Source organism: Pungitius pungitius, chromosome 17 (assembly GCF_949316345.1).
Source record: "Pungitius pungitius chromosome 17, fPunPun2.1, whole genome shotgun sequence".
NCBI classification, from domain to species: domain Eukaryota; kingdom Metazoa; phylum Chordata; class Actinopteri; order Perciformes; family Gasterosteidae; genus Pungitius; species Pungitius pungitius.
This window is the reverse complement of record NC_084916.1, coordinates 3,202,562-3,228,912: the sequence shown is the minus strand read 5'-3', so window position 1 is coordinate 3,228,912 and position 26,351 is coordinate 3,202,562. Positions and strand designations below refer to the sequence as shown.

The 26,351-nt window shown below is 45.5% G+C and overlaps 3 protein-coding genes across 23 annotated transcripts in view; 1 reads left to right on the top strand and 2 right to left on the bottom strand.

The window, feature by feature from the left end:
* The first annotated feature begins 339 nt into the window (after positions 1 to 339).
* On the top strand, positions 340 to 6,362 carry zgc:91910 (Zinc finger protein 706-like). Its single transcript, XM_037475161.2, has 4 exons — positions 340 to 610; positions 1,975 to 2,125; positions 4,855 to 4,970; positions 5,422 to 6,362. The coding sequence occupies exons 2-3, from the start codon at positions 1,991 to 1,993 to the stop codon at positions 4,948 to 4,950; spliced, it is 231 nt and encodes a 76-aa protein (XP_037331058.1). The 5' UTR covers positions 340 to 610; positions 1,975 to 1,990; the 3' UTR covers positions 4,951 to 4,970; positions 5,422 to 6,362.
* bmp8a (bone morphogenetic protein 8a) lies at positions 5,602 to 15,205 on the bottom strand. Of its 2 annotated transcripts, XM_062558585.1 has the most exons (8): positions 15,084 to 15,205; positions 12,388 to 12,816; positions 9,805 to 9,997; positions 9,047 to 9,195; positions 8,757 to 8,939; positions 8,418 to 8,497; positions 7,011 to 7,121; positions 5,602 to 6,806 (listed from the first exon to the last, which is right to left on the bottom strand). In XM_062558585.1, exons 1-8 carry the CDS (start codon positions 15,139 to 15,141, stop codon positions 6,657 to 6,659), a joined length of 1,353 nt encoding a protein of 450 aa, XP_062414569.1. In that variant the 5' UTR covers positions 15,142 to 15,205; the 3' UTR covers positions 5,602 to 6,656. The 2 variants fall into 2 exon arrangements, with proteins under 2 accessions (XP_062414569.1, XP_037331055.2); XM_037475158.2 differs by lacking the exon at positions 15,084 to 15,205 and having other exon boundaries at positions 12,388 to 13,922.
* Positions 15,206 to 15,906: 701 nt separating this feature from the next.
* Positions 15,907 to 26,351, bottom strand: part of macf1a (microtubule actin crosslinking factor 1a) — a 152,924-nt gene continuing 142,479 nt past the window's right edge. For 10 of the 20 annotated variants that reach the window (XM_062558576.1, XM_062558577.1, XM_062558578.1 and 7 more), the window contains 11 exons: positions 26,122 to 26,284; positions 25,869 to 26,023; positions 25,694 to 25,768; positions 24,149 to 24,166; positions 23,424 to 23,541; positions 22,251 to 22,313; positions 21,645 to 21,677; positions 19,665 to 19,882; positions 18,902 to 19,024; positions 18,341 to 18,449; positions 15,907 to 17,982 (listed from right to left, as the gene is read on the bottom strand). In XM_062558576.1, the coding sequence (XP_062414560.1) occupies positions 17,729 to 17,982; positions 18,341 to 18,449; positions 18,902 to 19,024; positions 19,665 to 19,882; positions 21,645 to 21,677; positions 22,251 to 22,313; positions 23,424 to 23,541; positions 24,149 to 24,166; positions 25,694 to 25,768; positions 25,869 to 26,023; positions 26,122 to 26,284 (1,329 nt within the window). In that variant the 3' untranslated portion in view covers positions 15,907 to 17,728. The remainder of the gene's footprint in view (positions 17,983 to 18,340; positions 18,450 to 18,901; positions 19,025 to 19,664; positions 19,883 to 21,644; positions 21,678 to 22,250; positions 22,314 to 23,423; positions 23,542 to 24,148; positions 24,167 to 25,693; positions 25,769 to 25,868; positions 26,024 to 26,121; positions 26,285 to 26,351) is intronic. The other 10 variants (XM_062558584.1, XM_062558583.1, XM_062558575.1 and 7 more) reach the window with 7 other exon arrangements.

The window sequence follows — 26,351 nt, the reverse complement described above, 5'->3', positions numbered from 1 at the left end:
CATTTGAACGTCTGCATAATTAACTGCATATTTAGAGGCTGTGTGTTTTTAATGGTTTGGAATTCTCTGACTTGCATCACTGTATAAACATTGAGGACCATCCTTTCTATCTGTGGGGTCTTCTCTCATGCATGAGACTAAACACAACACCTGTTTTAAGTTGCCAAATGTGCATGATTCAAATCTGTCAATGTCTACATTGTAAAAAGCCATGACTGTTGCAGAACAAGTCTAACTTTTAATTCTTTTAAAAAAAACTGGCTTCTCTGTCAGCTGCAATTTTACTCTCTTTTCATCACGCAGTATAGTGCCTGTAGAAATGTAGGTAAGAGAAGAAACTGCAACAACTTTCCAGGAAGATTACATTCAGATTAAGTGTAATTTAGAAATCTGTGGTCATAGCTAAATGTTTTGCTAAATTTATTTTTGTGCTGTCTGTCAGATGAGGACTGGCCGGTCCAGATGTTCGGCTCCGGTCCTGCTGGCGGCGCTGCTCGATTCTCCAGCAGATTTTAACTGGACGCGACGCTTAAAACCTTCTTTGATGTTTCACCGGTAAAAAAGAAAAAATAGACCGACAATAGAGCAAAGAGAGAGTCCAATCTCGAAGGTAAATCCACCGCTAAACGAATTAATCTATCTTTATTAAAACAGTCGTTATTTTTAACTGGGTTATGTAACAGTGTATACTATTCTAAATGTTTTTTACGTGGTCACAACGTCGTGCTGCGTCGTAAGTGGGACTCACGAGCCCGGTTAGCTTCGCTAGCTACCTCAAGCTAGCCGCGTCAGTAAGGCGGTGCCGGTCAACTAAAGGCCTGTTTGGATAATGCTACCAGTCTAATGTTAGATAGTCGTTTTAAGAAAGTTATGTTTAGTAAAACAACAGAGTGAATGACGGCAACCTCCGCACACAAGAGGAAATAACGTCAGTTGCAAGACGAGTTGTGTTAAAAGGGAAACTCCACGTTAACGGTGGTTCTGCTTGATGGACAACCGCGAGCTAATGTTGCTATTGTTGTGAAATAGAGATCTAACGTGTGACTATGTTTGAGTCGTGCTCTGTAGTCTTTAACGTGCCAAGTTGCTCTAATATGTATTATTATTGACTGCCGCAGGTGTGCTAAAGCTAGCGTCCAGCCGTTGAATCATAACGGCGATTCTAACGTCAGCGTGTTGGATTTCTCTTTCCAGGTCACATGTGCCCCCGCATATGCAGGGCATTACATGCACGAATTAAATGAAGCCTTTTTATGTTAGATCTCAATTACATTTCAAGAAAAGGAGAAGGAGGCCTACATCTGATGTAACTCATTTAATAAGTAGTACAAGTAGCTCTCCCTCTAGTCTCCCCAAAACTTACTCTCCAAAAATCTAAATTATATAGCCAGTCGATTTTTATTATAATACCAGATTTAAAATCGACCGTCTATTTACTATCAAAGGCGTTGGATGGGCTCTGTGTAGGCTAGTCAAGTTCTTCCTCACTAAACTAGTAGTCTTCCACAATGTTGCATTCAGAGTTTTGTAGATAAAAATATAGATTTAAAATTATAATTTCTCTGCTCTGAGCTAATGAGCACAGCCAAAATCACGTGAAACAGTTTCTGACCAAAAGCTGTGTGTAAATCATTTTTTACCATTGATTTTATCTTCAGAGATGAATAATTTAAACAAATTTAGATTTTTTACATTGTGGGAAAGTACCAATAATCATATTTGGATTTCAATATCTAAATATTGCTTTAAAAAAAACACGAACATCTGGTATGATTTTTTTTTTTTTTTTTTTCAGACTGCGTAAATTCACACTTCATTCATCACTTACACTCATCACACCCTAAACGTATTGCTGGTGTCAATATTCCACCTTGCATTTAGACATAACCGAATGGGTTAAGTCGTCTACTGATGTGTGTGTCATCTACGATCTTGGCCATAAAAGTAATCCATGATATTTTTTTATTCCTGTAGTTCAAAGTTGAGGGCCATGGCTCGTGGGCAGCAGAAGATTCAGTCTCAGCAGAAGAACGCAAAGAAGGCAGCGGAGAAGAAGAAAGGCATGGCTGCTGACCAGAAGACTGCAGCGAAGGTCGCGCTGGTCCACACCTGTCCTGTCTGCAGGGTGAGTACGCAGGTTGCTGATCTGATTTGTAATCTGGGTTACTTTTTCTCTGGTAAATAATATTACTAGTTTTTTAAAGTTATTTATTGAATCTGATGAATTCATGTGTTTGTCATTGTTTTTTATTTTATAGACCAGATTATTAACCATTCCAAAGTCAATGGTGATCAGTCAAATATTTTAAATTTCGAGGTTTTAGAACTGTTGATGATAATTTGTATTACGTCATTTTCATTATAAGCTCTGTTAAACATGGGTCACAATTCCCTCTTATCCAGATTCGTTCAAATGTCTACATTTTACAAGTTTACATCAGAATGCATCGTTAAAGCGTTTCCTTTCACCTTCACCCAATACTAATACTTCCTGTGTCACTGCAACCTCAATTAAAGTTAGCTGTTTTCTTCTTGTGATAGCGGGCGAGCTGTAGTACGGCGGTGTCAGTTTATAAATGTACAGTCTAACCATGAATCGATCTTGATACACGCAAGACAACTAGCTCTGATATGGAAGTAAATCTGTGCCATCGGGGTTGAAATAAAAAGGTGATTGAATTTCTAGCACTGAATATTTATGCATTGAAATTATGTACCTGAATGATTTTCAACATTAAAACACCGCAAAAAATGGAGGTTACAATATTTAACCCAAAAAATTTCAACCATGACACACCAACATCTGGGACACTAAGGAAGAGCAATCGATTCTAGATTCAAGATCAGGAGCGTGCGTCAAGCTAAAGGAGCGAGCACCCAAAACACCTTCGGCTTCGGATTGTAGACATGTCCAATAATAACGGGGCTTTAACTCTTCTTTATGCCATCAGTGTGGCAACGTATGAAGAAGAACATATAATGTTCACCCTGAACCAAAACGTTTGCTTGCCACTGACAATATACAACTTTATTACAACTATACAAATCAGCCAAAATCCTATAAGCTCGATTGGCCGAGTGTGTAGCGCAGCCGCATTGTGGGACAATGTTATTTTTCGCGACACGGTTCAAATCCCGGTTGTGGCGAACTTTTAATGAATGTTCTTTTATGTATTTCTTCATACGTGGCAGTGACGTAGTGCTCACTTATACAATCGTAATCGCTGCAATGGATATGGGATGCATTTTTGAACATTTTCAGCACAATATGTTTGCAAATGTGTGACGACTCAAGTGACGGAGGAAGACAACACCTTCCTGCCGGGGGAAAACACCCCCCCCCCCCCCCCCAGCCAAACCAGTAGGCACGTAACACCGTCACTGAAAAATGGGTTCTCGTTTCAGACTTTATGAGCAAATACAGGATCCCTTTGAGATAAATTCTAAAGCCTCGCATTAAGACGTACAGCCCTTTATTTAAGACTCTGCTCTACTTGCGCCAGATCCTCAATAAAGTTTACCCATGGTCATGAAGACTCATTTAACGTTACGTGGACTTTGAATGCCGCTTAATACCCAACTGAGATCGGCTTGTGCCGCTGTGAAAAAGGATCCTTCCACCGACGCTACTGCGGTTATTCCTGCATGTCCTGTCGGGTTTATGTGTCTGCGCGCTCCGTTAAAGCCGCTGCCGCTGCCCCCCCCCCCCCCCCCCACTACGATACAGCGGCTCATCTGCCTCTTCAAGCGCGTTCCTGGTTTTCAAAACTCCGCCAATCACTCCTAACAGCTTGTCCAAGGATCTCAGCATCATTAAATGAATTCAAAACTAGAAGAAGAGGCGTATTGTGAGCGGCTGTACGCTCTCGTTTAACTTCTGCTTAGTTCATGTCCAACACAGTTAATGTACAAATGTCAGCTGTCTATTACGGAATCTTACAGACACAAACCACACTGATGGCATAAAGAAGAGTTAAAGCCCCGTTATTATTGGACATGTCTACAATCCGAAGCCGAAGGTGTTTTGGGTGCTCGCTCCTTTAGCTTGACGCACGCTCCTGATCTTGAATCTAGAATCGATTGCTCTTCCTTAGTGTCCTGGATGTTGGTGTGCCAAGGTTGAAATTTTTTGGGTTAAATATTGTAACCTCCATTTCTGTGACACAGTAAATCTGTGTCATCGGATCTTGAAAGAAAAAGGTTGAAAAACATTCAGGTACATAATTTCAATGCATAAATATTCTGTGCTAGAAATTCAATCACCTTTTTATTTCAACCCCCGATGGCACAGATTTACTTCCATACTCTGACTTTTGCAATGTGATTAATATATATTTTTTTTAATTGCGGCTATGACTGTCTGAAAATGTTGTACGGTCTTGAAACCAGTATACCACCAAGCCCAAGCCCCTTCGGCCTGGGTGGAGTTGGCATGTTCTTCACGTGTTCTCCAGTCAGACATAAGCTTAAGTTAATTGTTGACTCTAAAAATTGCATTTAACCTCCTCATATTTCTTCTGTAACCATGGTTATACAAGCTATAGCTGCATTGTGAAAGCTAGTCTTATTTGGGATTGTCCCTTTTTTAAAAGTAATATTTTATTTGACATCGGATTTTCTGAAAAATGTTATTCGGCACAGGCTAATTTTAGAAGCTGCACTTGTGTATAAATGTTTGCATAATCACGCCAATAAAATCTAGATTTTGCCCAGCCTAACTTAATATAAATGACACTTTTGTTTGTTATGGATGGCATTTGCATGACTAATCAGTCATATTGTGGTTGTTGTTTCTCATGTAATGACCACAAGATAAAATGGATTAAAACCATGATTCTCTTTATTTTTTTTCAGACACAGATGCCCGACCCCAAAACCTTCAAGCAGCACTTTGAGAGCAAACACCCCAAGTCCCCTATGCCCCCGGAGCTGGTTGATGTTCAAGCATAAAGAACTGCGGACTGGACCTGGTGAGATCAAAGCCTGATAATATAATAGGTGCAATTTGAGGGGGTGAATTGGTGGAACCAGGCTAACACCGTCTTGCTTTACTAGCGTTGGAAGATTAACTGATTTGAAATATTTTTCATAGCCAAACATAATAAATCTATTGGTGTCTGGGGCGCACATTCCTTTACATTGTTTTAAGGAAGGCTGAATTAAAAATTGTACTAGGTAGGTAACTATTACTTGAATGAGCTAACGTGTGCTATAACACCAAGTACATGATCACCTGCATAGTTTCCCCTACCATTTACTATAAACCTCAGCATTGATGCTCCGATCAATAAAATTAAGCCGTATTGCAACTTTTCTACGCAACGAGCCTGGTTCCAGTGGTGATGAAACAAACTTTATGAAGGGATGTTACCTCAGTCGGTTTTTAATGTCACAGCATTCCACTAAAATAATTGTTTCCAGATACACACCAACCACGGACTAAACCTTGAATCACTGCGTCTGAAGGATGACTACTGGCACCCGTAGGTGTTCATGGGCAGCCTGTTGGGACGTGCTGTGTAAGAGAAAACATCAATGACGGGGGCACAAAGTACACCAGCACCCCATTTTTTATATTTATTATGTACAACTACCTTGCTATTCCACATGGGGGAGGGGACCTGCCTGCTAACACTGAATAAAAGGATCTTGTGACTAATTAATGGCAGAAGTATGGAAAAAAAAGACAACTATTTTTTGAATATGTGGTTAAGTAGATTTCACAACCAGAACCCCAACTTTATACAAAGGATGACAAAAGTGTGCGCACATAGTTCTGCATGGGTACGTTTGTCGAGCTATGCAAGGTCAGATCTATTTGCGTAAAGCAGGTAGCTCAATATTCATGCATTGGACAAACGTCTTGTGTGATGTTGCGCCATACAAGTCCTTAGATATTTCAATGTTTAGTTTGCTACGGTGCCTCGATGGCCAGGGCAAAATGTCACTTACATAACCAAAATTTGCACGCATATCTTTGATAACGTTGGCTGTAAAAGTTTTGTCACTCTGCTGTGGAGTTCCATGTAACATTTTATTTTCACTTGTAGAAGTTCAAAATGGAAAAATACAGTCTTGTTGATCGAGTTATCCAAAAAGAAGAGACTGTGCTGCTGCTCCACAGTTGTCCATCAGTACCTCACGTTAAAGCAGCCCCCAAATTATTCTACTTTGGCTCATTTTTAATGTTGGTTTCTGTATGTTTCCCCAACAGTCTTGACATAAAACCATCCAATTAAACTCGAGAGAAGACTCGTTGGCCCTGATGTTTAATCCTCTTTTCGGTCACTAGCAGATAAACACATTTGCTGTTTTTTTTTCTTCTTTTGACCCCGTTTTAATAAATGGAACAATGTATATTATGTTACTGGTCTTCTCACCTGATTTTTAACATGTTATCTGTGCACTCAACTCCTGTTGGGCTACAAAGAGTGGCAGTTTATTTAAAATGTTATGAAAAAGCATCAAACGATAAGTACACCCCAGAATGCCCTTTCAATTGTAATCATACACTGATCAGTATGTTGCAGAAGATCGATGTGGACCTGGCTTTACTTAATAATTTGGCTGAGTAGTGCAGCCCAACGTCTTTAAATGTTTCGTTCAACCATAAGTCCACTTTCTTTTTAATCTGGCATCCAGTGCGTAGATGTCTCTCAGAGACAGCCGCATGTCTTCACCACCATGTTGCGGTGTTTTTTGAGGATGACGTTGTTGTTGTCGTCGTAGAACAGGACGGAGATGGGGCTGAGCTTGGTGGGGGCGCAGCAGGCCTTTGGAACCTCGTCAGGCTTCAGGAGATGGACCTGCAAGTGAGACGCAGTCCAGATCAACAACAACGTGGGACCTCTGAGCGCTCCCCCATGAGTGTTGTCTTCATTAGCTCAATGAATGGTGGGATGTTAATACTGCGCAGGGTCCAGTGCTTGCAAAATGTAACATATCACCAGTTAATAGTAGGAGTTTACGTATTTCAGCAAGTGTTAAGTGTGCAGGGTTACGGTACTGACCACTTGCTGGATGACGGCGTGGTTTGTGGCGTTCATGCAGGAGCCCAGAGGATAAAAACACTCTCCATCACAGTAGTAAGCTGAATATCCAGTGGGGGCCAAAACCCAGTCCTGGGCCAGAACACAGAAACGTGGTTAAAGGCAGAATCAAGACAATATAATTGGATGTGAACAGCAAAGGATGGTAAATGGACTGTTCATTATTAAAGCGCTATTACGGTTTTTCTCAGTCACTTTGGTACATTTCTCAGAATTGAAAGTCCCAGAACTACCTGTTCAATGCGTCACTTGTCAAAAAAGCAGTTTCTCATTTCTTTGAACAAGTGGCAAATTATTATGTACAATTCTCTCCTGTTTCCTACATTATCGATTGCTTATGTGATGTTGATCAAAATATATTCTGTTAGTCTCACCCCCACAACATTGAGGCATCAGTTCATCGCAAGTCTTAACATGCAAAATGGTTGAACAAGTTTTCATAATATGTCAAGCGCATTTCTTTACATTTCCATAACTGTAAAGATTCTTTGCATGCTGCATCGCACGAGCAGATATTTGTGATGTGGATGAGAATCGGTGGCGTTGTATGAAGTCAGCACTGCGTGTGCAGCCTTCCCTACGGCTCACATTTCTACTTTCTGTATCGCAATGACAGGCCTCAACAAATTACAGTACAAACGGAAAAGGCCTGAATGCACTCTATCCCACATACACACAGGTGTAACTTACATTAAACCTCCAGAGTACACTGCTTGACTGACATGTTACTTTTGAAAGATGAACTACAGCTTTTGCAGGTAATCCAGTGTTTTTGCAAATGTCGAGGATGATTGGAGAAATGTACCGATGCAACTGAGAAAAACACAACATGACATCATTGACCCCCTGATGACGGAAGTTTACCACACATCGTTACTGCGATCGGATCACCCTGCTCTCCACTGGCCCACAGGGAGCCTCCACCTTTCATACTTAAATATAAAATAGCTCTAAATTGTCCAGCACTTGGATATTTCAAACAATGACAATAAAAGAATAAGCAAAAAATGAGAATTTGTATAACGTGTTATGGGTTGGAGAAAGTTGCGTGTAAATAACTTTTTAAACCTCATTTCTTAGTTTTAATACAAAACAAAAAGCGGTTGATATGGGCCATAATCTATACACTGTCTCTTTGGTACATGAGAAGTTTCAACAGAAATTACTTAATTCACTACAAAACACCATAATATGTAATATTATACAACTACTGTTTGACATACTACACTTTGTGTTTTCTTTTTTCTATACGATGACTTTCCGAAATGTATTACATACACCTTGACCTTTGATCAGCTGATTTCAACATAACAGGACTTTTTAATTTAAAATAAATGAAGAAGCAAAGAAGTGGAATGGAGCGCTGACCTTCCATCCCAGGTCACTGAAGCTGACGTAGAGTTCGTGCTTCTTACAGGCCTGACCTCCGCTGTTTGCAGGACTCCGATCTGAGCCAGAAGAAGGTAACATTTGCTAAGCTCAAAGTGAATATTTCATTCACATTCAAAATATATACACTACAATTTTATTATTTTATAAATATGTTTTAAAACAACATACATAACTACATTTTAGATTAGATTTGGATTTTAAAATCAAACATTGACGTTGTCTCATTTCATCAGATGTTAGAATTCACACATGGATTTTTATGACATGATTTGCTGATATCTTGAGGCTTCGATGCAATAGGATGAAATGACTCACTGTGGATGCTGGGGACCGGGAGGTCGTATTTGGGTTTCTTCTTGCGGGGCGGATGTGGTCTGACGGCTCGAGGCGGCCGACACGGGACCTGGCTCTCCCTGAAGAAGGTCACCATGAAGGGCTGTTTGGAGCGGGGGCCCTTGCGGCCCACCAGCCCGATCCAGCCTGCAGACAGGGAGCGGTCTGGGAGAGGGTCAGAGATCCCAGCAGCACCATTATTATTTATGGAGCGCTACAATTCATTTTGATGCCAGAAACATGACACCAATCACAAAGGGGCAGGTACCCACCCTCCTCTGTCTCCACGTAGAGACGTATGCCCAGGTTGCTGCGGGGGTGGAGGAGCCAGTGGTTGGAGGCCGAGGTGACGTCGAAGGCCAACCAGCCCTCCTGCGCTGCGGGCACCGACTGCATGTCGAGCAGAACCAGCTCGGGTTCCCTGGACCGAAGGCAGGACATGACGTCAGAGGAAAAAGCACTTTCACTCTTACAATCCAGCTAATTATTACTACGTAATCTGATGTGAACGTCACACTCTTTGAGTGTTTAGATTACATCTCGCCATCAGAAAGATGCATTTCTCTTAGTGCCCAAAGGCCTTTCTATTCGCATACTTTCACCTGACATTACTGGGAGATGAACATCGGTTTAAACCTTTTCAGTCCGTCTGAAGGATGCTATTAAGGTCAAGGCCACACCCCAACTTATCGATCCAAATCATTGAAACTGGATTTCCCCCCAATTTTGCAATCGACTGTGATTGCATCCATCTGGAAGTTTGACTAAATGTATATTCAATATTCTTTGTGAGTTAGACTCTAGTCTAGTCCAGTCTACTCACGTTTATAAAAACACTTTTTTAAAAAGTGAGCCAGATCATCAGAAAGGAGAGAAGTCACAGCACCAGAAACAATCAGCTGCTGATCCCGTGGTGCCATCTTGTGGTTCCAAGTACGACAACACACACGTAAAGTTTCAAATTCATTCTCTCATTCAGCAAACTACTTTTTTTGAAATGTTCACACTGAAGGTGGAGGGTGAGTGAGACCTGTGCCTGCTCTCGCGCTGGATCTCGTACACGGAGATGTGCAGGGTTCTGTTGGCCCTCTGGCCCATCGTCAGCGTCTTGTAAATACGGAACTCTGCCGCCGTCACCGTCTCGCCCTGAGGGAGGGGGGTCAGATCGAAACGAAACTCCTTCCAGTAGGGACGAGGCTGCAGGAGGTCACGCTCCTGCTCCACTGCAGAGAGAGGGGGATGGAAACAGTTCTATTCGGTGCATCTTCAAAGCAGACTGATACAAATAGAAGTGTGATAACGTGTCGGATGGCGAGGTGTGACATTCACAGGTGGAGCAGTTTGAGTTCAGATGAAGGAAGAGAGGCGGAGGAGTGAAGGTGTGAAGGGGGAGGTGTTCAGTCCTTGACTGAGGAACAACAAGTCACCCAAATAAAAGTGGTCTAAAAGTAGTTCTGTGCGGAGTAGTAGTTTTAAATCTAAAACGATAAGCTATAAAGTGTAATCTGGTGAGTAGCATTGAATCAGTCCTCGTTAAACCATCAAAGCTCATCCTCACAGGAACATGTTTGGTACAAACTGTAATTCTCTTTGAAAAGAACATCATTTGTATACTGTTAGGTCCCCCACCTCTGGTGTTTGTTGCTCCATGCGTTTGGGTGCATGCAGCGTGTGTCTCCTGGTTACAGATGAGTGTGTCTGCGCTACAAAAGGCTTCCTGGACCATTTTCTGGGCCGCACAGATCCTCGAGAGGCGCTGCACAACCGGGCGGGATGCGATCAAGATCAGCGCTCAGCCCTCCACCCGGCAGTGAAACCCTTACGCTTTTGTAATTTATTTTAGTTTATGTTAAACTCCCGTTAATATGCATTCTGTTAGATAAAATACCCTCTAGATTATGTTTGATACGATTTCTTTATGTTAACAATATATTTTATATATATATATATATGATATGTAAATGAGCGGGAGAACACAGACACACACACCAGTAATTAGAGACACGTTGTGCCCTGAACCACGGCGCGCGCACGCGCACACACACGCACGCACACACACCACTAATTGCAGCCCTGCTGGTATTTTTAGTCCCTCCCCACTGCAGTATTTCCATCTCGCTCCTCTCGGTTTGTGTTGTGGGACGTTTACTTCTAACCAGCCAAACTCACACCCACGACTGTTGACTGTTTAATTCAACACACATGAACTACACTTACGGATTAGTGACAAAATAAAGGCTGTGGGAAGCATAAAAGATAACATTTAGAATTACTGTGCTGTTTTACTTTACTCAATTGTTATATCCAATATTCCATTTTAATTCATTGTATTTATTTGACCATTTGTTACTTTTCAGATACGATCATCTAATTAATATTGATTCATCTAATTAAGCTCAACCATAAACAATCACAATATGTTATTTGACATTATAACACGGGTAGATGAAATCCAGCGTTCTGATTGGTTGACAGCGAGTCACGGGGGGGGGGTGCATTATTAAAGCAGGGTGTAGTCAGGCAACCCATGAACGGTTACATCATTGAAGATAAAGTACTGCCTCAAGTTCCTTCTTGCTTTTATAACACGGTTACCAGCAAAATTATAAATGGTAAGTAAAGAGCTGCCTTTCAGCACAAAATAGTTGTGGGGGGGGGGGGGGGGGGAAACCATCAGGTCATGTGCTTTTCTTTAAATGGAGGACTTACTGAGTGAGGCATACGACATACTGTATGCAAATATAACATCAAATCTTAAAGCATATTATGGGATGATTGGATGATGACATGTTGTCTCTGCAGCTGGGGGAGGAGACGCTTCCCACGGTGCACCGGGTGCAGATGGTTTCATACCAGAGGAGCTGGAGGAAGGAAGCCATTGAGAAGAGGATGTTTCCTTTTTATCAGTGAGGCCAGAAGCACAAACACACACAGGATCTGGGTGGAAACGTTTAACAATATTATTTATACAAGTAAATATCAATTATATTTACTGTGGTTGATTGATTGTGGAGCAACTGGTCCAAAACCCAATTATTAACCTTTAGGAAGCTGGAAGTAGTCGGAAAAAGGGTTTGAATAAATGTGTTTTTGTTAAATAGTTTAAGGCCATTATGTGGTAATGTGTATTATTTCTCCTTTTGAATGGTAAACAGGAAGCACCCTCCAGGACAACTTGTAAATTGTTTCCATTTAAGTTTACTAATCAGATTGTGTACTTGTATCACCCTCCATCAGTCAAGGGGGGGGGGTTCTAGAAATGTACAGAGCGGATGGACTAAAATGCTCAAGTTCAAGGGGCTGCGTCACTCAACACGAACGATCACTGACAAGTTTCCACAAATCCCACGAGAAGTTGATCCGTCCATCCCATAAACATGCAACACACAGCTGGCCCGCGCCGTCCAGTTCAACGAAACCTGACCCCCGGCATCGGAACGACAGAAAGACAGAACTAAACCAGTGGCTTTGACCGTAAGGTTGTGTTCTTCATCAGAACCATGAAATAATGCATTTTAGGACCAAAACAGTCGTCTGCAGTTGCATCAAAGCACACAGTTGACTTAATGATCTAACTTCTAGAAGGTACCAGTGAGTCCAGTCGGTCACTCACCCAGGTTGACGAAGCTCATCACCGTGTCGGCCTCGCTGACCACGGTGCCCAGCGGCGGCGTGTGCGTGCTGAGGGTGGGCAGGGCGGCGTGGCTCACCTGAGCCGAGCGCTCCGTCCCCCCGAACCTCCCCGCCCCGGGCCCGCTGACCACGATCTCGTTGCCCTCCTCCTCCCCCCCGTCAGCGGCCATGGCGTGGTACAGGTCCAGCATGAAGAGCGGTGCGGAGGAGGGCGGCCGTAGCGGCGGGTGGGGTCGGGGTCGCCCCGGCAGGCCCAAGATGGACAGGATCTCCTTCTGCATCTCCTTCTTCTCGCGCCCGCTGAGCCGCCTGAAGCTGGAGGGGACCAGGGCCTCGGCCTGCTGGCTCCACAGGGAGAGGCAGAGGAGCAGCAGGAGCAGGGCCCCGGGGGGGAGGAGCGGGCCGTGGGGCCCGGAGGTGGCCGGAGGGGGGGGGGGCACTCGGCTCCTGCTCTTCCTCCCGCTGCAGAGACAGGCGCAGCTGTGGGAGACGTCCATGGCCGCTTGTCCTCGTCTCTTCTTCTCTGCCGGAAAACGCAGCTTTTCTTGGTATCTCACAAATAATGGGTTTTCTGTGTGGGGGTGGATCTTCCCCCCCAGGGTTTCCACTCACTCGGGTTGGTGATCTACGCTGCTGTGTTTAGAGGAGCGCTGGCTCTGGAGCGCGACGTGTTTACCGCCTTAAACTGCCTCTGTTTATCTCTCCCTCCCCTCTTTGCCTTCCTCTCTCCCTCCTCTACCTTCTCTAATCTTGACAAAAAAAAAAAAAAAAAAGAAAAGGAAAAAGGCGGCCTCTGATCCACTTCTCTCTTCACCTCTCAGTCGTGCAGCAGAAGAAACAGAGATAATGAGAGCGGGGGCATAATTACAAGCCTCTCCAAAGTGTTTTGAATACAGACAAACTATGCCCTGTGGACCATCCGTCTGCGCTTTTGAAGTCGTGGACTCTGGAGATGGAAAGCAACTTGGGGGATGAGCAGGTGCCCCCGACCGGAGGGAAACCGGAGAGCCCGGTCATCGGGTTTCCTCCCCGATCCCCCGGGGGCCTCACCAGGAGGAGAAGTTCACACCTGCAGTGAGTCAACGCTGAGCGAGGTACTTCCTGTGGAGCGGTCCCTGCTGGAAGCTTTTATCCAGTCATCTCGGAGTGTTTAACCATCCACCCAGAGGCCACACCCCACCCACACATCTGGGGCTCCAGATGTCCTTAAGGAAATAACTCCAGAATATTGTCCCTTTGTAAATCCTCAGTTTATCCTCAAATGTGTGGCAGCAGAGAGCGCGCGGCGTCCTGTGTGGAGCTCAGAGAGGAATCAGTTGTTCATAAGTGGACTGGGGACGGGGAGTTTCCCTCCCTCTTGGCCTCCGCCTCTCGCCCTTCAAGTCTTTAGACTTCTCTCTCCTTCTTGCATCCCATCATCACCCCTCCCAGTGGTCACTCCGGGGGACCTCGTCTCTCTCCTCCTCCTCCTCCTCCTCAGATTCTGTGCTTGCATTAAACTAAGCGAGTCCCTTTGCTCGGTGACAGTAACAACGTATGAGACCAGTCAAAAAGCCACCTTTCAGTCAAAAGGTAAGTACGTGAAACCTGCCAATCACGTGATAAATGAATCATTCATTCTTTTACTTCTCTCATTTTATGCCCCTTTTCTCCTGTTTCTCGCATCTTGGCAGGCTAATGTTTAACTAAAACTTCTTCTGGTTAATACTAAAGTTCATTTTTATTTTTATGAAATACATTAAATCATTGGATCCAGAAAAAATGTTCACGTTAACATGGTGAAGTTCGAAGTTAACCATATTAGTAAAGAGTGTGCTACGGTCTAATTAGCCGTAAACGTATACCTCATTACATATAAATAGACATTTATTAGTCCTGGGAAGCAATTACAACTTTAAATGGTCAGTGGTCATTTCTGTTAGAGGATTTGAATGTATTGTACATTTTTACATTGTTGATTCTGTACACATGACATCCATTGCAGTCTGTCCATCCCGGGAGAGGGATCCCTCCTCTGACGTTCTCCCTAAGGTTTCTTCCCTTTTATTCCCCATTGAAGAGTTTTTTCATATTTTGGGGAGTTTTTCCTGTGCCCATGTGAGGGTTTCGGGACAGAGGATGTTGCATGTGTACAGACTGTAAAGCCCTCTGAGGCTAATTTGTAATTTGCGCTTTTGGGCTATACAAAATAAAATGTACATGAATTGAACTGCACACAAAGTGCTTTTTAACAGCTGTATTTCTTTTACAGTAGTAGTTAAAATATTTCTTATAAATCTAAACTTAAACTTAAATAATAAATGTAATCAAAAATAAAAACCAAAGCTCTTTGCCAAAGCATTAACTTTACTTGTAGTTTTATCAATAGTGAGATCATACTTTTATTTCAGCCTCAGTTCACATTTATGAATCTGTTTTATTTATTGCTGAACTTGTACCAGTATAAATATGTTTCTTTTATGGATTAATAATCTATGCATCAATAATCTATGTTCAGTTGCACCTGAGTTTGCCACCTTTATCTACGTTTCTGTCCCCGGTGAGTCGGCCTTAGGCCCGCCCCTAAATGCTGTCATTGAGACGCGTGACGACCCCCAAGCCAATACTGATCGCCCCCCTGTGATCCATATATAGTAGTGAGGCCCAGCCTGTGTTGGCGTCCTCATTTCCTCGGCTACTTGTGGTCACTTTGAAAGGCACGAACAACACTGAAACCAAAGTGACCACGCTCCATTCGGTAAAAGGGCGAGTCCCGAATGCCAGGAATGAACGCTCCGCCCCGCTTTGTTTGCCCCCCCACCCCCTCTGCGTGTCTGCAACTGGGGGGAGTTTACGTCCAATAGTGTGGAGGAGGTGAAAGAACAGAGAGTTCAACACGAGTTACAGCCTGCTGAGGAGTGAACTTACAGCGGGGAGGGAAGCCCGGGACGACCGCTGGGCCGGATGGACGGGGGCAGAAAGGGAGTGTGTGCACCCAGCTGCACGGGGTGGACTCACACGTCATCGTCTCCACTGCAACCACCGAGTCAACAGGACACGAGTTATTTTCAGTCTCTGTCTCCCGCGGACACGAGCTGCGAGGGAACCAGACGTTAGAGATTTCACATGATCAGAGAGCCTTTCAACCTGCAGCACCTTTTTCCTGTGTAAAAGTGAACGGATGAGCCCTGATCCCTGCAGGATGATCACCTAGAGACGTCCTCACAGCCTGCTGCAGGATAAATACACACAACTCATTAAATTCATACTGATGGTATTTGTTGAATGAGCAGTGACGTGAGCACGCCATTTAAAACCAGCAGTCATGGTGAAAATACAACGTGAAACATTCTTTCCAACCATTCAAATGTTTGACATGTTTATAAAAGCATCTGACCATTCTGTAAATAAATAAATAAAGACAAAAAAAGACATTCACTTTTCATTTAGTCAAGTTCCTCGGAGTCATTTTTAAATAGTTGGTTTGTGTCTGAACTATTCAACAAACTCAAGGATTCGATTAGAGGGAGGAAATCATTTTAACTTTAACAATTCATCAATTATCAACATCACTCATACGTTCACACACCAAAAGCGGTTTCATATTTGCACAGATGCACCGAACAGAACTCAAAAACAAGAGGGTTTTATTGCAAGCATATTTTTAATACAAAAACAGAACAAAACATGTTTATAGTTTTAATTTGAGTTTTACACCGTTGTGTCCATTAACACCCTCCTTCCGTGTGGTCGCATCACACCGAGTAACAGCATCAAAAGGCGGAGGACTCGTCTCCTAGAATCCCCCTCACCCCTCAGACACAATAAATAAATAAAAAATCACCTCAAGATGTCTTCTTTCTTACTGTAATTTCATTTGTTTTTCATAAACTTCATCTCTTAGACGGAGATCACACAGAGACAACTTTTTAGAAAAAGAGCGTAGAAGAAGCGCCTAGGGGGGAGGGACATGAGGGAGGAAACCTGCTCTCATTGGTCCCGTCTGCCCAGGGTCACCTGTCATTCATATAGTTTAGTTCTCTCTAGACTTGAAGGGCAAAGCCCTTTGGTCATGGTCTGGGAATTGTAGTCATTAGCAAAAAGAAAGAAACATGAACAAAGAAGGCCGCCACCAGGGTTAGAAACCGAGTGAGTGATGTAATGTACAAAACAACATGTTCTTTAACCATAATACTAAATCTCTCTCTGCATAAGGTGATATGACACGACACAGAAAAATAAATAGATTTTCTTTCAAGCTAAATGAAAGTTCAACTGGATTATAAATTAACCAGAAAACAAGAAAAAACTAAACGGACATTCGCAAATTCATTTCTTTTTTGCAATACAGTGACCCGAGTCAACCACCTCCATCATTTCCTGTAACAATGATAATACACAGCGCTTTGAGTGTGTGTCTGTGCGCGTCGACATGAAGGAGGATCTGCAGAGGAAGAGACGATTAGTGCATGCTGGTTGTGGAACGTCGGGTCAGGTTTCACGTGTCGTATATTGTCAGTAATGTGCTGTTAGCTGGGTGAGTCGCCTCTGTCGTAAATCCCCCAAAACCACACTGCCCTTTGGTGAAATGCGCGCACACACACAGCCACACACACACACACACACACACACACACACGAGGCTGGTGTGGATGTTCCAGCGGCTGGGACGAGTCCGTGTGTGTGAGTGTTTGTCCTCGGGTCTCAGGCTGGCCGGTGTGTGTGTGTGTGTGTGTGTGTGCGTCGGACATGGCCTCCTGAGCGGCTCCACGCGTGGAGGCTGCGCTTTGCAGATCTGCTGAGCTCACCGCTCTCCTCGCCAACCAGTCCGAAGGAGGCCACATGGCGGTCGTTGCATATTTTCTTTTTAAACTCGTCGCTGAGGCGTCCGGCCCACAGGCAAAAATAATGACCCGCAATTCTTTATTCCTTTTTTTGTTTCTGTATCTGTGGTGGTGGCGTGTTCCACTCCCTGTGTGTATTTGTGTGTCAGTGTGGTATGAAGCGGCTGCTCTGTCCCATCTGGACCGGAGCGTACGAGTAAGGCAGCATCACGTCCAGTCGGTTCTGCGTTCGGTTCTAAAAGACAAAGCAGGAGACTGGAAGGCAAAATGAGGGTCGCTTCAAAAAGAGGACTCCCAGACCAGAGCGCTGCTCCCCTTGTGCAGGTTTTTAGTGAGAAAGAGACTTCATCTCCTCCTCTTCCCCGGAAACGTCAGTCAGTGCACAAACCCTGCTGAGCCCCGGGGATGGATCTGAGACGGAAGCGCTTGTACACAAAAGAGTCATCAAGTGGTCCTCCCTCCAGGAAACGGGTCTGCTTCGGCTTCTCCGTGGCTGGAGTTATTTCTTGGTGGACCCCGGGTTCTTGGGGCTGGGGGCCTTCTTGGAGATGGTGGGAATCTTGGAGGGTTTGGCCCCGGGGCGACGCGGCGTGTCCGAGGCGTCGGAGCAGACCGAGTGCGCGTCCTGGAGCTCCGATGCCTCCGAGGCGTCGCTGCCCCGCCGGCTGCTGGCGCGGCTGCCGGCTCGGCTGCCGGCTCGGCTGCCGGCCCGGCTGGCCGACCCGCTGGCTGTGGACGCCCCTCGTTTGGGATCTAGTGGGTAGACGGTCCACAGTTAGTGCACTACAATGCTTTAGCCACGCTAGCGGCTAGCTATAGCTCAAAGAGACGCTACATCCCAGTGTGGACACTCTGCTCGGTCAACCACTTCAGTCTCAACTCATTTCTCACAGTCTTGGTCCCCAGAGGAGGAATCCTATTGGTTTTCACCTGCACTCAATAGACGAGCTGACGTGTTCTAGCTCCACTATTGAAGGTCTCCCTAAACATCTTCATGTCACTATGCTGCCGTGAGCTGTTTCACGTGGAGGAAAAAGAGCTAATAGAGCGATAATAAACGATCTACTGATGTGCTTCGCTAGTCTACAGCGTCATGTGATCATTGGCTCACCGGCTCGTGCGGGTTTGCTGGAGTGCGGCGTTCCTCCGTTCTCGCCAGTCAGCGAGCCTCGACTCGAGTGGAACGTGGGCCTCTTCAGTTTGGACCCTGACGGCGCCCCCTGCAAGAGAAGTCATCAGTCATCAGATGAAGGACAACTGGACTGTGGAGGTCATGTGACTGACGGGAATCACATCGCAGCTAGTATTTCACCACTCCAAAAAAAAGACAGAGTCACATAGACGGCACATCTAGGAGAACCAAACTAATGAAACTACATCACTTTCTACCTTAGAAGAGTAAAGTATTGATCATTGTAATTGTTGATTCATCTTCACAATATTCTCTTGATTCATGACTCCATCCATAAAATAGGGATTGCAATGTATTCTCAGTGCGACGACCTTGGCTTCAAACATGAAAACCACCTAAAACTGCACGTTCAGCGTTTCCCCATCACAACGGCAGACGTTTCTGTGGGACGGTGTGTGCGTTAGTGCAGTAGCGCGCTCAGTGGGGTGGGGGTGGGGTCGGGTGGGACAGGGAGGATGGTGGGTGGGGTGAGTGTGTTACCTCGTGCCCAGGAGTGGTGTGGCCGTGACCGAGATCTGGGCAGCAGTGGCACTTGGCTGACGTTGGAGTTTTACTGTGTGCCAGCCAGGGCTTGGCATAGTCACGCGAGTGAGTATGGGAGGACTGAAGGGAGGAAGGGAGCAAGGAAGGATGAAAGGACGGGAGGAGGAGGAGGGCAAAACAGTAAATGAGGGAAGCAAATGAAGGAGTGGGGGCGTTAAGGAGGGAAGTGAAGGAGGGAAGTGGAGGAGTGGTTGGATAGCGAGGAAATGCAGCGCAGTGGATTGTTGTGTAAAAGCAGATGATTTGATTTCCATTTTTTTTTCCCAAACAGAGGATCCAACAATGGAGGAGGGACATTTTTTTGAAGGCAGGTTAGCAGGAATGACAGGAACGAGGGGAGAAGGTGAAAGACAAAACAAAAAAACAAGAACACACAAAAAAAAAAAATCGCAGTTAAGGATGTGGTGATATTTGACTGAACAACAACAACAACAGCAGGATGACAACGTGTAACAAACAAAACACACACTCAACACGGACAGTAAATGTCGTTACGCGCTCTTTGGATGACAAATGACTACAACACTGATGGCTACATGTAGTCTGGTTGCCTGGCAACGCCACGCTCTGTAGTTCCTGACAGACCATCTGAATTACAGCCCCATCACAGGGTCATGTGCGGAAGAGGAGTTGGATTATTGACTAGGTCTCGTTGTTGTGGTTCATGTTCGGCCATTGATGGGACCAATGCGACTCTTACCCTGGACGATGCCGAGGCCGTCGGTGTGGCGGGGGTGGAGGGAGCGGAGGGGAGGGAGGCCCCGCTGTGGGAGGCCGAGGAGGAGGAGCGGGTGGGCGAGGCGTTGCGGGAGCCGGGTTTGGAGCGTCGACCTCGCGAGCGGAAGGCGGCCAGACCCTGAGACGCTCCTTCTGGCAGGATGAACTTCTCCCTGAGCTCCAGGTTGGTGCGGCCGCGAGCTGGAGGGAAACACAGGGGGGGAAAAGACCAATGAGTGCTCGTCTAGGCCACTAACACAGTTCAATGGGGCGGGGGTGGGGGGGGGGGGGGGGGTCAGAGGCAGCGAGCGGGGTGGAGGAGAGAGAGTCGGTGCTTCCTTGGCTGCAGACGTCAGCATCCGTGCACTTTTCTTTTGAGAGCGCAGTGCATGTTTGTAGGGGGGGCCGGGGGGGGGGGGGATCGGTCGGGTTGTTCTTACAGGGAGAGCTGAGTGTGTGTGTGTGAGTGCAACCAAAGCTCACTGAGCCCCACGGATCCACGTCCTCTGCTCATCTCTGCACTACGGGGATTCTTCTCCACAACTCAGAGTTACAAAGCTGCCAACAGCGTCTTTAAAGGAACAGTTCAACATTTGCTTGTCTGGATAAGGAAGCTATTCTTTTTCCAACTATCTAATGTTTTCAGTTCAATTATTTATTTTTTGATCTTCTACATGTCAGCGAGTCAGGCAGCTGTAGAAGCTTTTAGGAAACACATTACAGCAGCATGCCGGTGTTTCACAAAAGGGGAAACGAACTCCAGGCACATGCTGCTCTTATAAGTGCATTTTCCCAAATATTGAACCAATCCGTTAAGCGATGGCATGTGTCAAAAAAATTACATTTCCACCGAGTGACGGAGACACTTTTTACTGCGCATTTGCTTAAGAAAGATCTGAGGCTGGTGCGAGCAAAATGCACAGCCTCTCATCTCTCCTTCCTCTACAAGGTCTCCCCTCGTTTGGGCTTCTCGCTGCATCTCCGCTGTGTGTGCACAGCAGGCCTGGTTTGAGCGTCTGGGTTTCTCCCTTCTTCAAAACGAGCCCCGACAGCATTCTCGTACAGAGAGTAGTGCAGCAGCCCCAGCAGACAACAACAAGCCTGGAGAAGCCAGCCAGAGAGACAGAGAGAGGGGGACAGGGACAGGGACAGAGACAGAGAGAGAGAGAGAGAGAGCAGTGGGAAAAGGAACACAAAAAAAGATGACAGGACAGAAAATCCAGAGGATTGGATGGAAGAGAAACTAATAAGTGAAAAAAGCCAGAAAAAGAGAGAAGGCGGCGGCTGCAGTTAGCCGTAGCAGCAGTGCAGCTCGTGGCCTTGTGGCCTCGTCGCCTAGCAACCCGACAGCAAGACCGCTCAATTAAACGGGTGCACCCTGCAATTACGTCCCTGAACGCCATCCAAGCCAGGTGCACCCTGTAATTGTGTCTCCCACCAACCAGCCGTCGCATTTAGAGCCACGTTGGAAGGCGGCGTTGTTGGGAACCCAGGCTGGCCACGCCCAGGTCTTACACCCACTGTCCTGTGGAGCACGTGGAGGAATGTCGGCTTCTCCTTTTCATTCGGAAAAAGATGTGCGACGGTGTTCATTTTAACATGAAAACACTAGACTATACTATACACCAGTTTTACGTTTATGTCTATTTGCCGCTGAGCATCTCCATCCATGTGTCTTACACTGGAAAAACTCCTCATCATGCAGTCATAATATTTAAAAGAAAAGGTTCAAAGTAGAATGCAATAAAGACCAGGGGGTTGGCCAAACCCTGCTCAATGGTGAGTGTAGAAAGCATGACTGACATCACTGCCTAAACACACACACACACACACACACAAACCTTAGAGCAGTTATTGACACACACACACGCCGACATACACACACATATGGACACAGGGATCAGAGCAGTGGTTAAAGATGGACGGAGCGTGACAGAGCAGCAGAGAGAGGAAGTGTAGGTACCTCGGCAGCAGAAATAGCCAGGAGTGACAGTCACTAAGAGACACAAGAGAAAACGGGAAATAACTGCATGCTCACGGTAAAATGAAGTCTCTCACACACACACAGGTACCACTCCTTGTGAAACACACACACACACACACACACACACACACACACACACACACACACACACACACACACACACACACACACACACACACACACACACACACACAGGGCTTTTAGAGTTTGAACTGTTAAGTGAATCCTTCAAAAAGCACAAATGCACAGACCATTAAACACACAACCAACCAATGGTGACCCCTGAAAAGTGGTTTCAAAGACACGGCAGGATATCAGAGCTTGCATGAGCAGGGGGGGGGGGGGGGGGGGTCAGGAGAGCAGAACAGTGGGGAGACATAACGTTAGTCAGGTGGTCACAGTCAGCAAGGCACAAGACCAAGGCCAAACCAACAAACCCAAGAAGACAAGATGAACTAGAGAGAGAGTGAGGAGGAGAAGACAGGAGTGCAGGAGAGACAGGAAGTGACGAGGGGGGGGGGGGCAGATAAGGAGGCAGGCTGTTAGGAGAGTGGGATAGCGTAAGGGATTGAGGAGAGGTCCAACCTATACGAGATGAGATGGAGCTACTGGAATCGGAGCGGAGAATCTTAAGTCCTGGATGTTGCACTGGGGAAAGAGAAAAAGGAAGGGAGGGAGGAAGAGAGAGAGGGGGAGGAAGAGGGAGAGAACTGAGGACCATGCACCATGCAATACTACCATTTTATTTGAAAGTGAACAGAATAATTAAGACAGAGGAGAAGGGAGAAAAAGAATCTGAACGGAACGTGTGGAGGGATGAAGTCCTTGAGGATGGGCTCAGAGAGACGTGAGGAATAAAAGATGTAGGGAGAAACAAAGACACCACATGTGGACGGCCCCTGATGGGGAGCCCGGAGGGATGAGTGACGGCGTCTCACCGGCTGACACACGGCTCCACACAGCTGTGTTGTCCCCTAGCGTGCTGCTGTGACTGTGACCAGGGGTGTGTTTGTGGAGCCAGTGTGTGTCTGTGCTAGAGCCCGACCGATATGCACCATCACAGATGGTACCCGACGCAATCAAAAGGCCTCATTAGCACGGCTGATCTCATTGCATTTCAACAACAGAAGATAACAAGAGAATTGTTTCATATATAAACATGATCAAATGTGTATGACCAGCATTATAATACTGTGTAAAGTTCAAATACACTATGATAGAGTACTGTATAGAAGAGGTATTCTGTTTACAAAATGTAAACGTGGCACAACGTGATGAGTTCATATCAATCCACTTGACACTATATTCTTCTTAAGAGAAAAGGGTAGCCAGCTGAAAGCAGGAAGGTTAGCATGAGGGTCAAGCAAAAAAAAGTTTAAAAAATATATTTGCACCGACCTTGTATAAAACCACCACCAATGAACACAGAGTAAATAATGTAACCGGTTTCAAACTGTTGGATCCATGCTGATTAATGAATTAATTTGATTCATTACGAGGAGATTCACCCCCCAATGCAGACAGAATGTAGTGATCACACATCTACCTCTGCAGGGAGGGAGAGACTTTCAAATGGACTCAACTGTAAAATGTCATAAATCAACCAAATAAAGACACTTCATCTAAAAAGGTTTAGGTAAAAAAAAATGTATACGGTCAGTCGGGCTCTAGTGTGAATATAAAAAGGTGAGACAGAGGAGAAAGGAGGTACGTGTGTACGTGTGTGTGTGTGTGTGTGTGTGAGTAAACCCCACTCACCTCTGCATGGATCATTTTTAACCAGGAACTCATCCAGAGCCATCCAACCACCTCCGACTCTCACCATCACCGTGCTGCGCAGAATCCTCACCAGACGCAGCTGCTGAGAGTCACCGAACTGATAAGTGAACGGAGCAGAAGACCAGAGGTGGAAAAAGAAGAATGGGCAGATGTAAAGGGAGGGAAAGGAGAGAGAGAGAGAGAGAAGGAATCAGGAAGAGTCAGTGATCAAAATAGTAGTCGATAGGATTCATTAGAATTGAATCACAGCATCAGACAAAGCAGCCCATGTACCAGATCTGTTCTACTCCATGCAATGATAGACGGAAACATGCACTGAACAGTCGGACGATGCTCATCAGCCACCCAAACACAAGCTTTACCGTTGACAGTAGAAGCAACAACAGTTTCATTCAAACCGCCCGAGCAAAGCCCCAGCAGACAGGGAACGCTGATCTGCTTCCCAGCTTCAGTGCACAGCGCGCACCATATATCACCTGACCACTAAGTGCCCCTCCAGGCATGTCACTGTCGCCGGTCTCACATTGCACAATTTGTCACTCATGACACCAAACAAATCACAGCTGGACGGTGAAACCTGCTTCTATGTCGCACAGCCACAATGGAGTGCTTTTGCAAGTAGACACTAAAAAGCAGAATCACGGCACTCTACTGGTGGGGAAGCAGATTTCACACGTCCGATCGCGGCAGCAGCAGCACCTTACCTGGTTTCCGAGGAAGAACTACAAAAAATCCAGCAGACACGGAGCACAGGAACACGAGGAGAAAGAAACAGAGCCAGAGTGAACCAACATGTACTGAATCCATAGCATTTATGTGTGTTCATGGTTCCAATAAACCGTTAATGTCTTCTGTTATTTGAGCTCAGGATTAGTTGTGTGAGCATGAACATGAATGTTTTGTGCTTTGTTAACTGATTGGGGGGAGAATGGAGGTAAAAGCAGCGATGACACGTGAAGCCAGCAACACACATGACACACAAAGACAAGATGTGACACAAAACTGGTTGGTGCAGTGTTGGTGTCAGTCACACACTCCATGGATCGGACACACATTGTGGAGCAGTGGTAGTGATGAGCTGTCTATCACATTACTACGTGATGCAGGAGCCCCACACACGGACCGCTCAGATCAGTGGACGTTTCACACTCCATCCCAACACAATGAAACACGCCCTGAGCCCAGCTGGGCTTGCATATTTTAGCCAACAGGGTCATTCAATTTTTCAAGGCTAAAAGATACACACCCTCAAATCCTATTTATTTATCATCACGGTGTGAAGACATCAGCTTCTCTCATCTAAAATGGAGCTGGACTTGTGGCACCCAAACATATTTCAGAAATCAGAATCTAGTCATTTAAAATAACTCACATTTTTGTGAGCAGTTTGAGGCGGGACATTTGTTCATCTTATAATAAACTACTGTATGCTGCTAGCTCACCTAGCTAACTTTAGCCCCGCCTCCCTGGGCTCGGTTCAGCCCAGACTGAAACCATGAGCAGTGTAGAACACTTAAACAAAGGGCACAATATGACCATCACATTACTTCTGAGTTCTTTATAAATTATTTTTGAAATTTAAAAATGCTTTTAAACCTGGTTGATCTCTGATGTCTGTAGTTTTGTTTAATTTACACTTTCTAACTACAAGATATTTTTGGTTGATTTCTGAGCAGTCCAGCATGACTTTGTTCAGTCCCTCTTACATCACGTTAATAATGTTTTGGTGATGACAAAGAAGGAGGAAAATCCTGTCAGGCAGTGAGATTAGTCATTAACATGTTATGTCAATGTTATCTTGACACACGACATGATATGCTATAATAAAAACAATGATTAATACAATATGACACGGTGACTTTAGATGGACACACAAAGAAAACACTGAGAAGTTATATTGAGAGGTTAAATGGTGAAGCTAGTTAATAATAAACCAATTAATCAATCCGGGTCAAACGGGTAACAGTTGTCATGGGTTTTTATCTGTACAGAATCTGTAAAAGTAAATTGTTCTATTTTGCAAATTAATAACAAGGACCTCAAGTAGTCCAAACACACCTGACCTGGGCTTCAGGGTTTAAACCCCTGCAAATGTATACTGCTAATCGAAGCACAATGAAATAGCAGAACATTCTTTACAAACCCATTTTGACCCAAGTCTGTCAATATTTACAAAGCAATGAATTGAAGGTGAACATTGAGTGCAGGTCATTTGTTCTCTAATGAACCAGAGACTGAGTTGAACTTACCCGGTATTTGTTCTCTCCTATCTGCTCCACCTGGAACCTCTTGGCACATTTACACTGGGCCACCTGCCGAGTCACCTGCACAGCGACAACCAAAGGGATCACACTCCTTACTCCTGTGCCCCCCCACCACCCCCCCCCAGGTGGTGCCGTGCTCCCCCTGTGCTGCGCTTCTCACCTCGTCTTCTATCTTGTCGGCGTCGGTGGTCGGTCTGTAGGCGTCCTTGTTGGGGTGCAGAGCGGCAACAAACTCGTAGTAGTCGATGTAACCGTCTCCGTCTCGGTCGAAGATGTCTGCCACGGCGGTCATCTCCAGCCGGCTGGTGGGGAACTCTGCACGCAACGAGACGACGAGAGCGGTCAACACAAGGCGCCCCCCCCCCTCCTCCCCCGACCATATCCACACCAACAACATGTCCCCCGTGACCCACTCGATGCCAGGATGCCGTCGATGAACTCCTGCCGCGTGATCTTTCCATCCTGGTCCTTGTCGATGCGTCTGAAGAAGTCCATGACACGGGACTTCTTGTGGTTCATCCAGCGCATGTACTTCTTCCTCCACACGTCAAAGTCAAAGTTGGCAAACTCCTTGAGCTGGAAGTGGACGGCGCAGACAGTTCTGTGATCAGTTCGGCTTAGGTTTTAGCAAGGGTGCCAGTTT

Bases quoted from the DNA above. Each gene is read 5' to 3' on its own strand.
- zgc:91910 (XM_037475161.2), top strand. From the start codon at position 1,991: ATGGCTCGTGGGCAGCAGAAGATTCAGTCTCAGCAGAAGAACGCAAAG. The intron at 2,126-4,854 runs GTGAGTACGCAG...ATTTTTTTTCAG, and splicing joins ACACCTGTCCTGTCTGCAGG to ACACAGATGCCCGACCCCAA.
- bmp8a (XM_037475158.2), bottom strand. From the start codon at position 12,904: ATGGACGTCTCCCACAGCTGCGCCTGTCTCTGCAGCGGGAGGAAGAGC. The intron at 9,196-9,804 runs GTCTCACTCACC...CCTTCGGTCCAG, and splicing joins CAGCGCGAGAGCAGGCACAG to GGAACCCGAGCTGGTTCTGC. The intron at 8,498-8,756 runs GTGAGTCATTTC...CTTCTGGCTCAG, and splicing joins CCCGGTCCCCAGCATCCACA to ATCGGAGTCCTGCAAACAGC.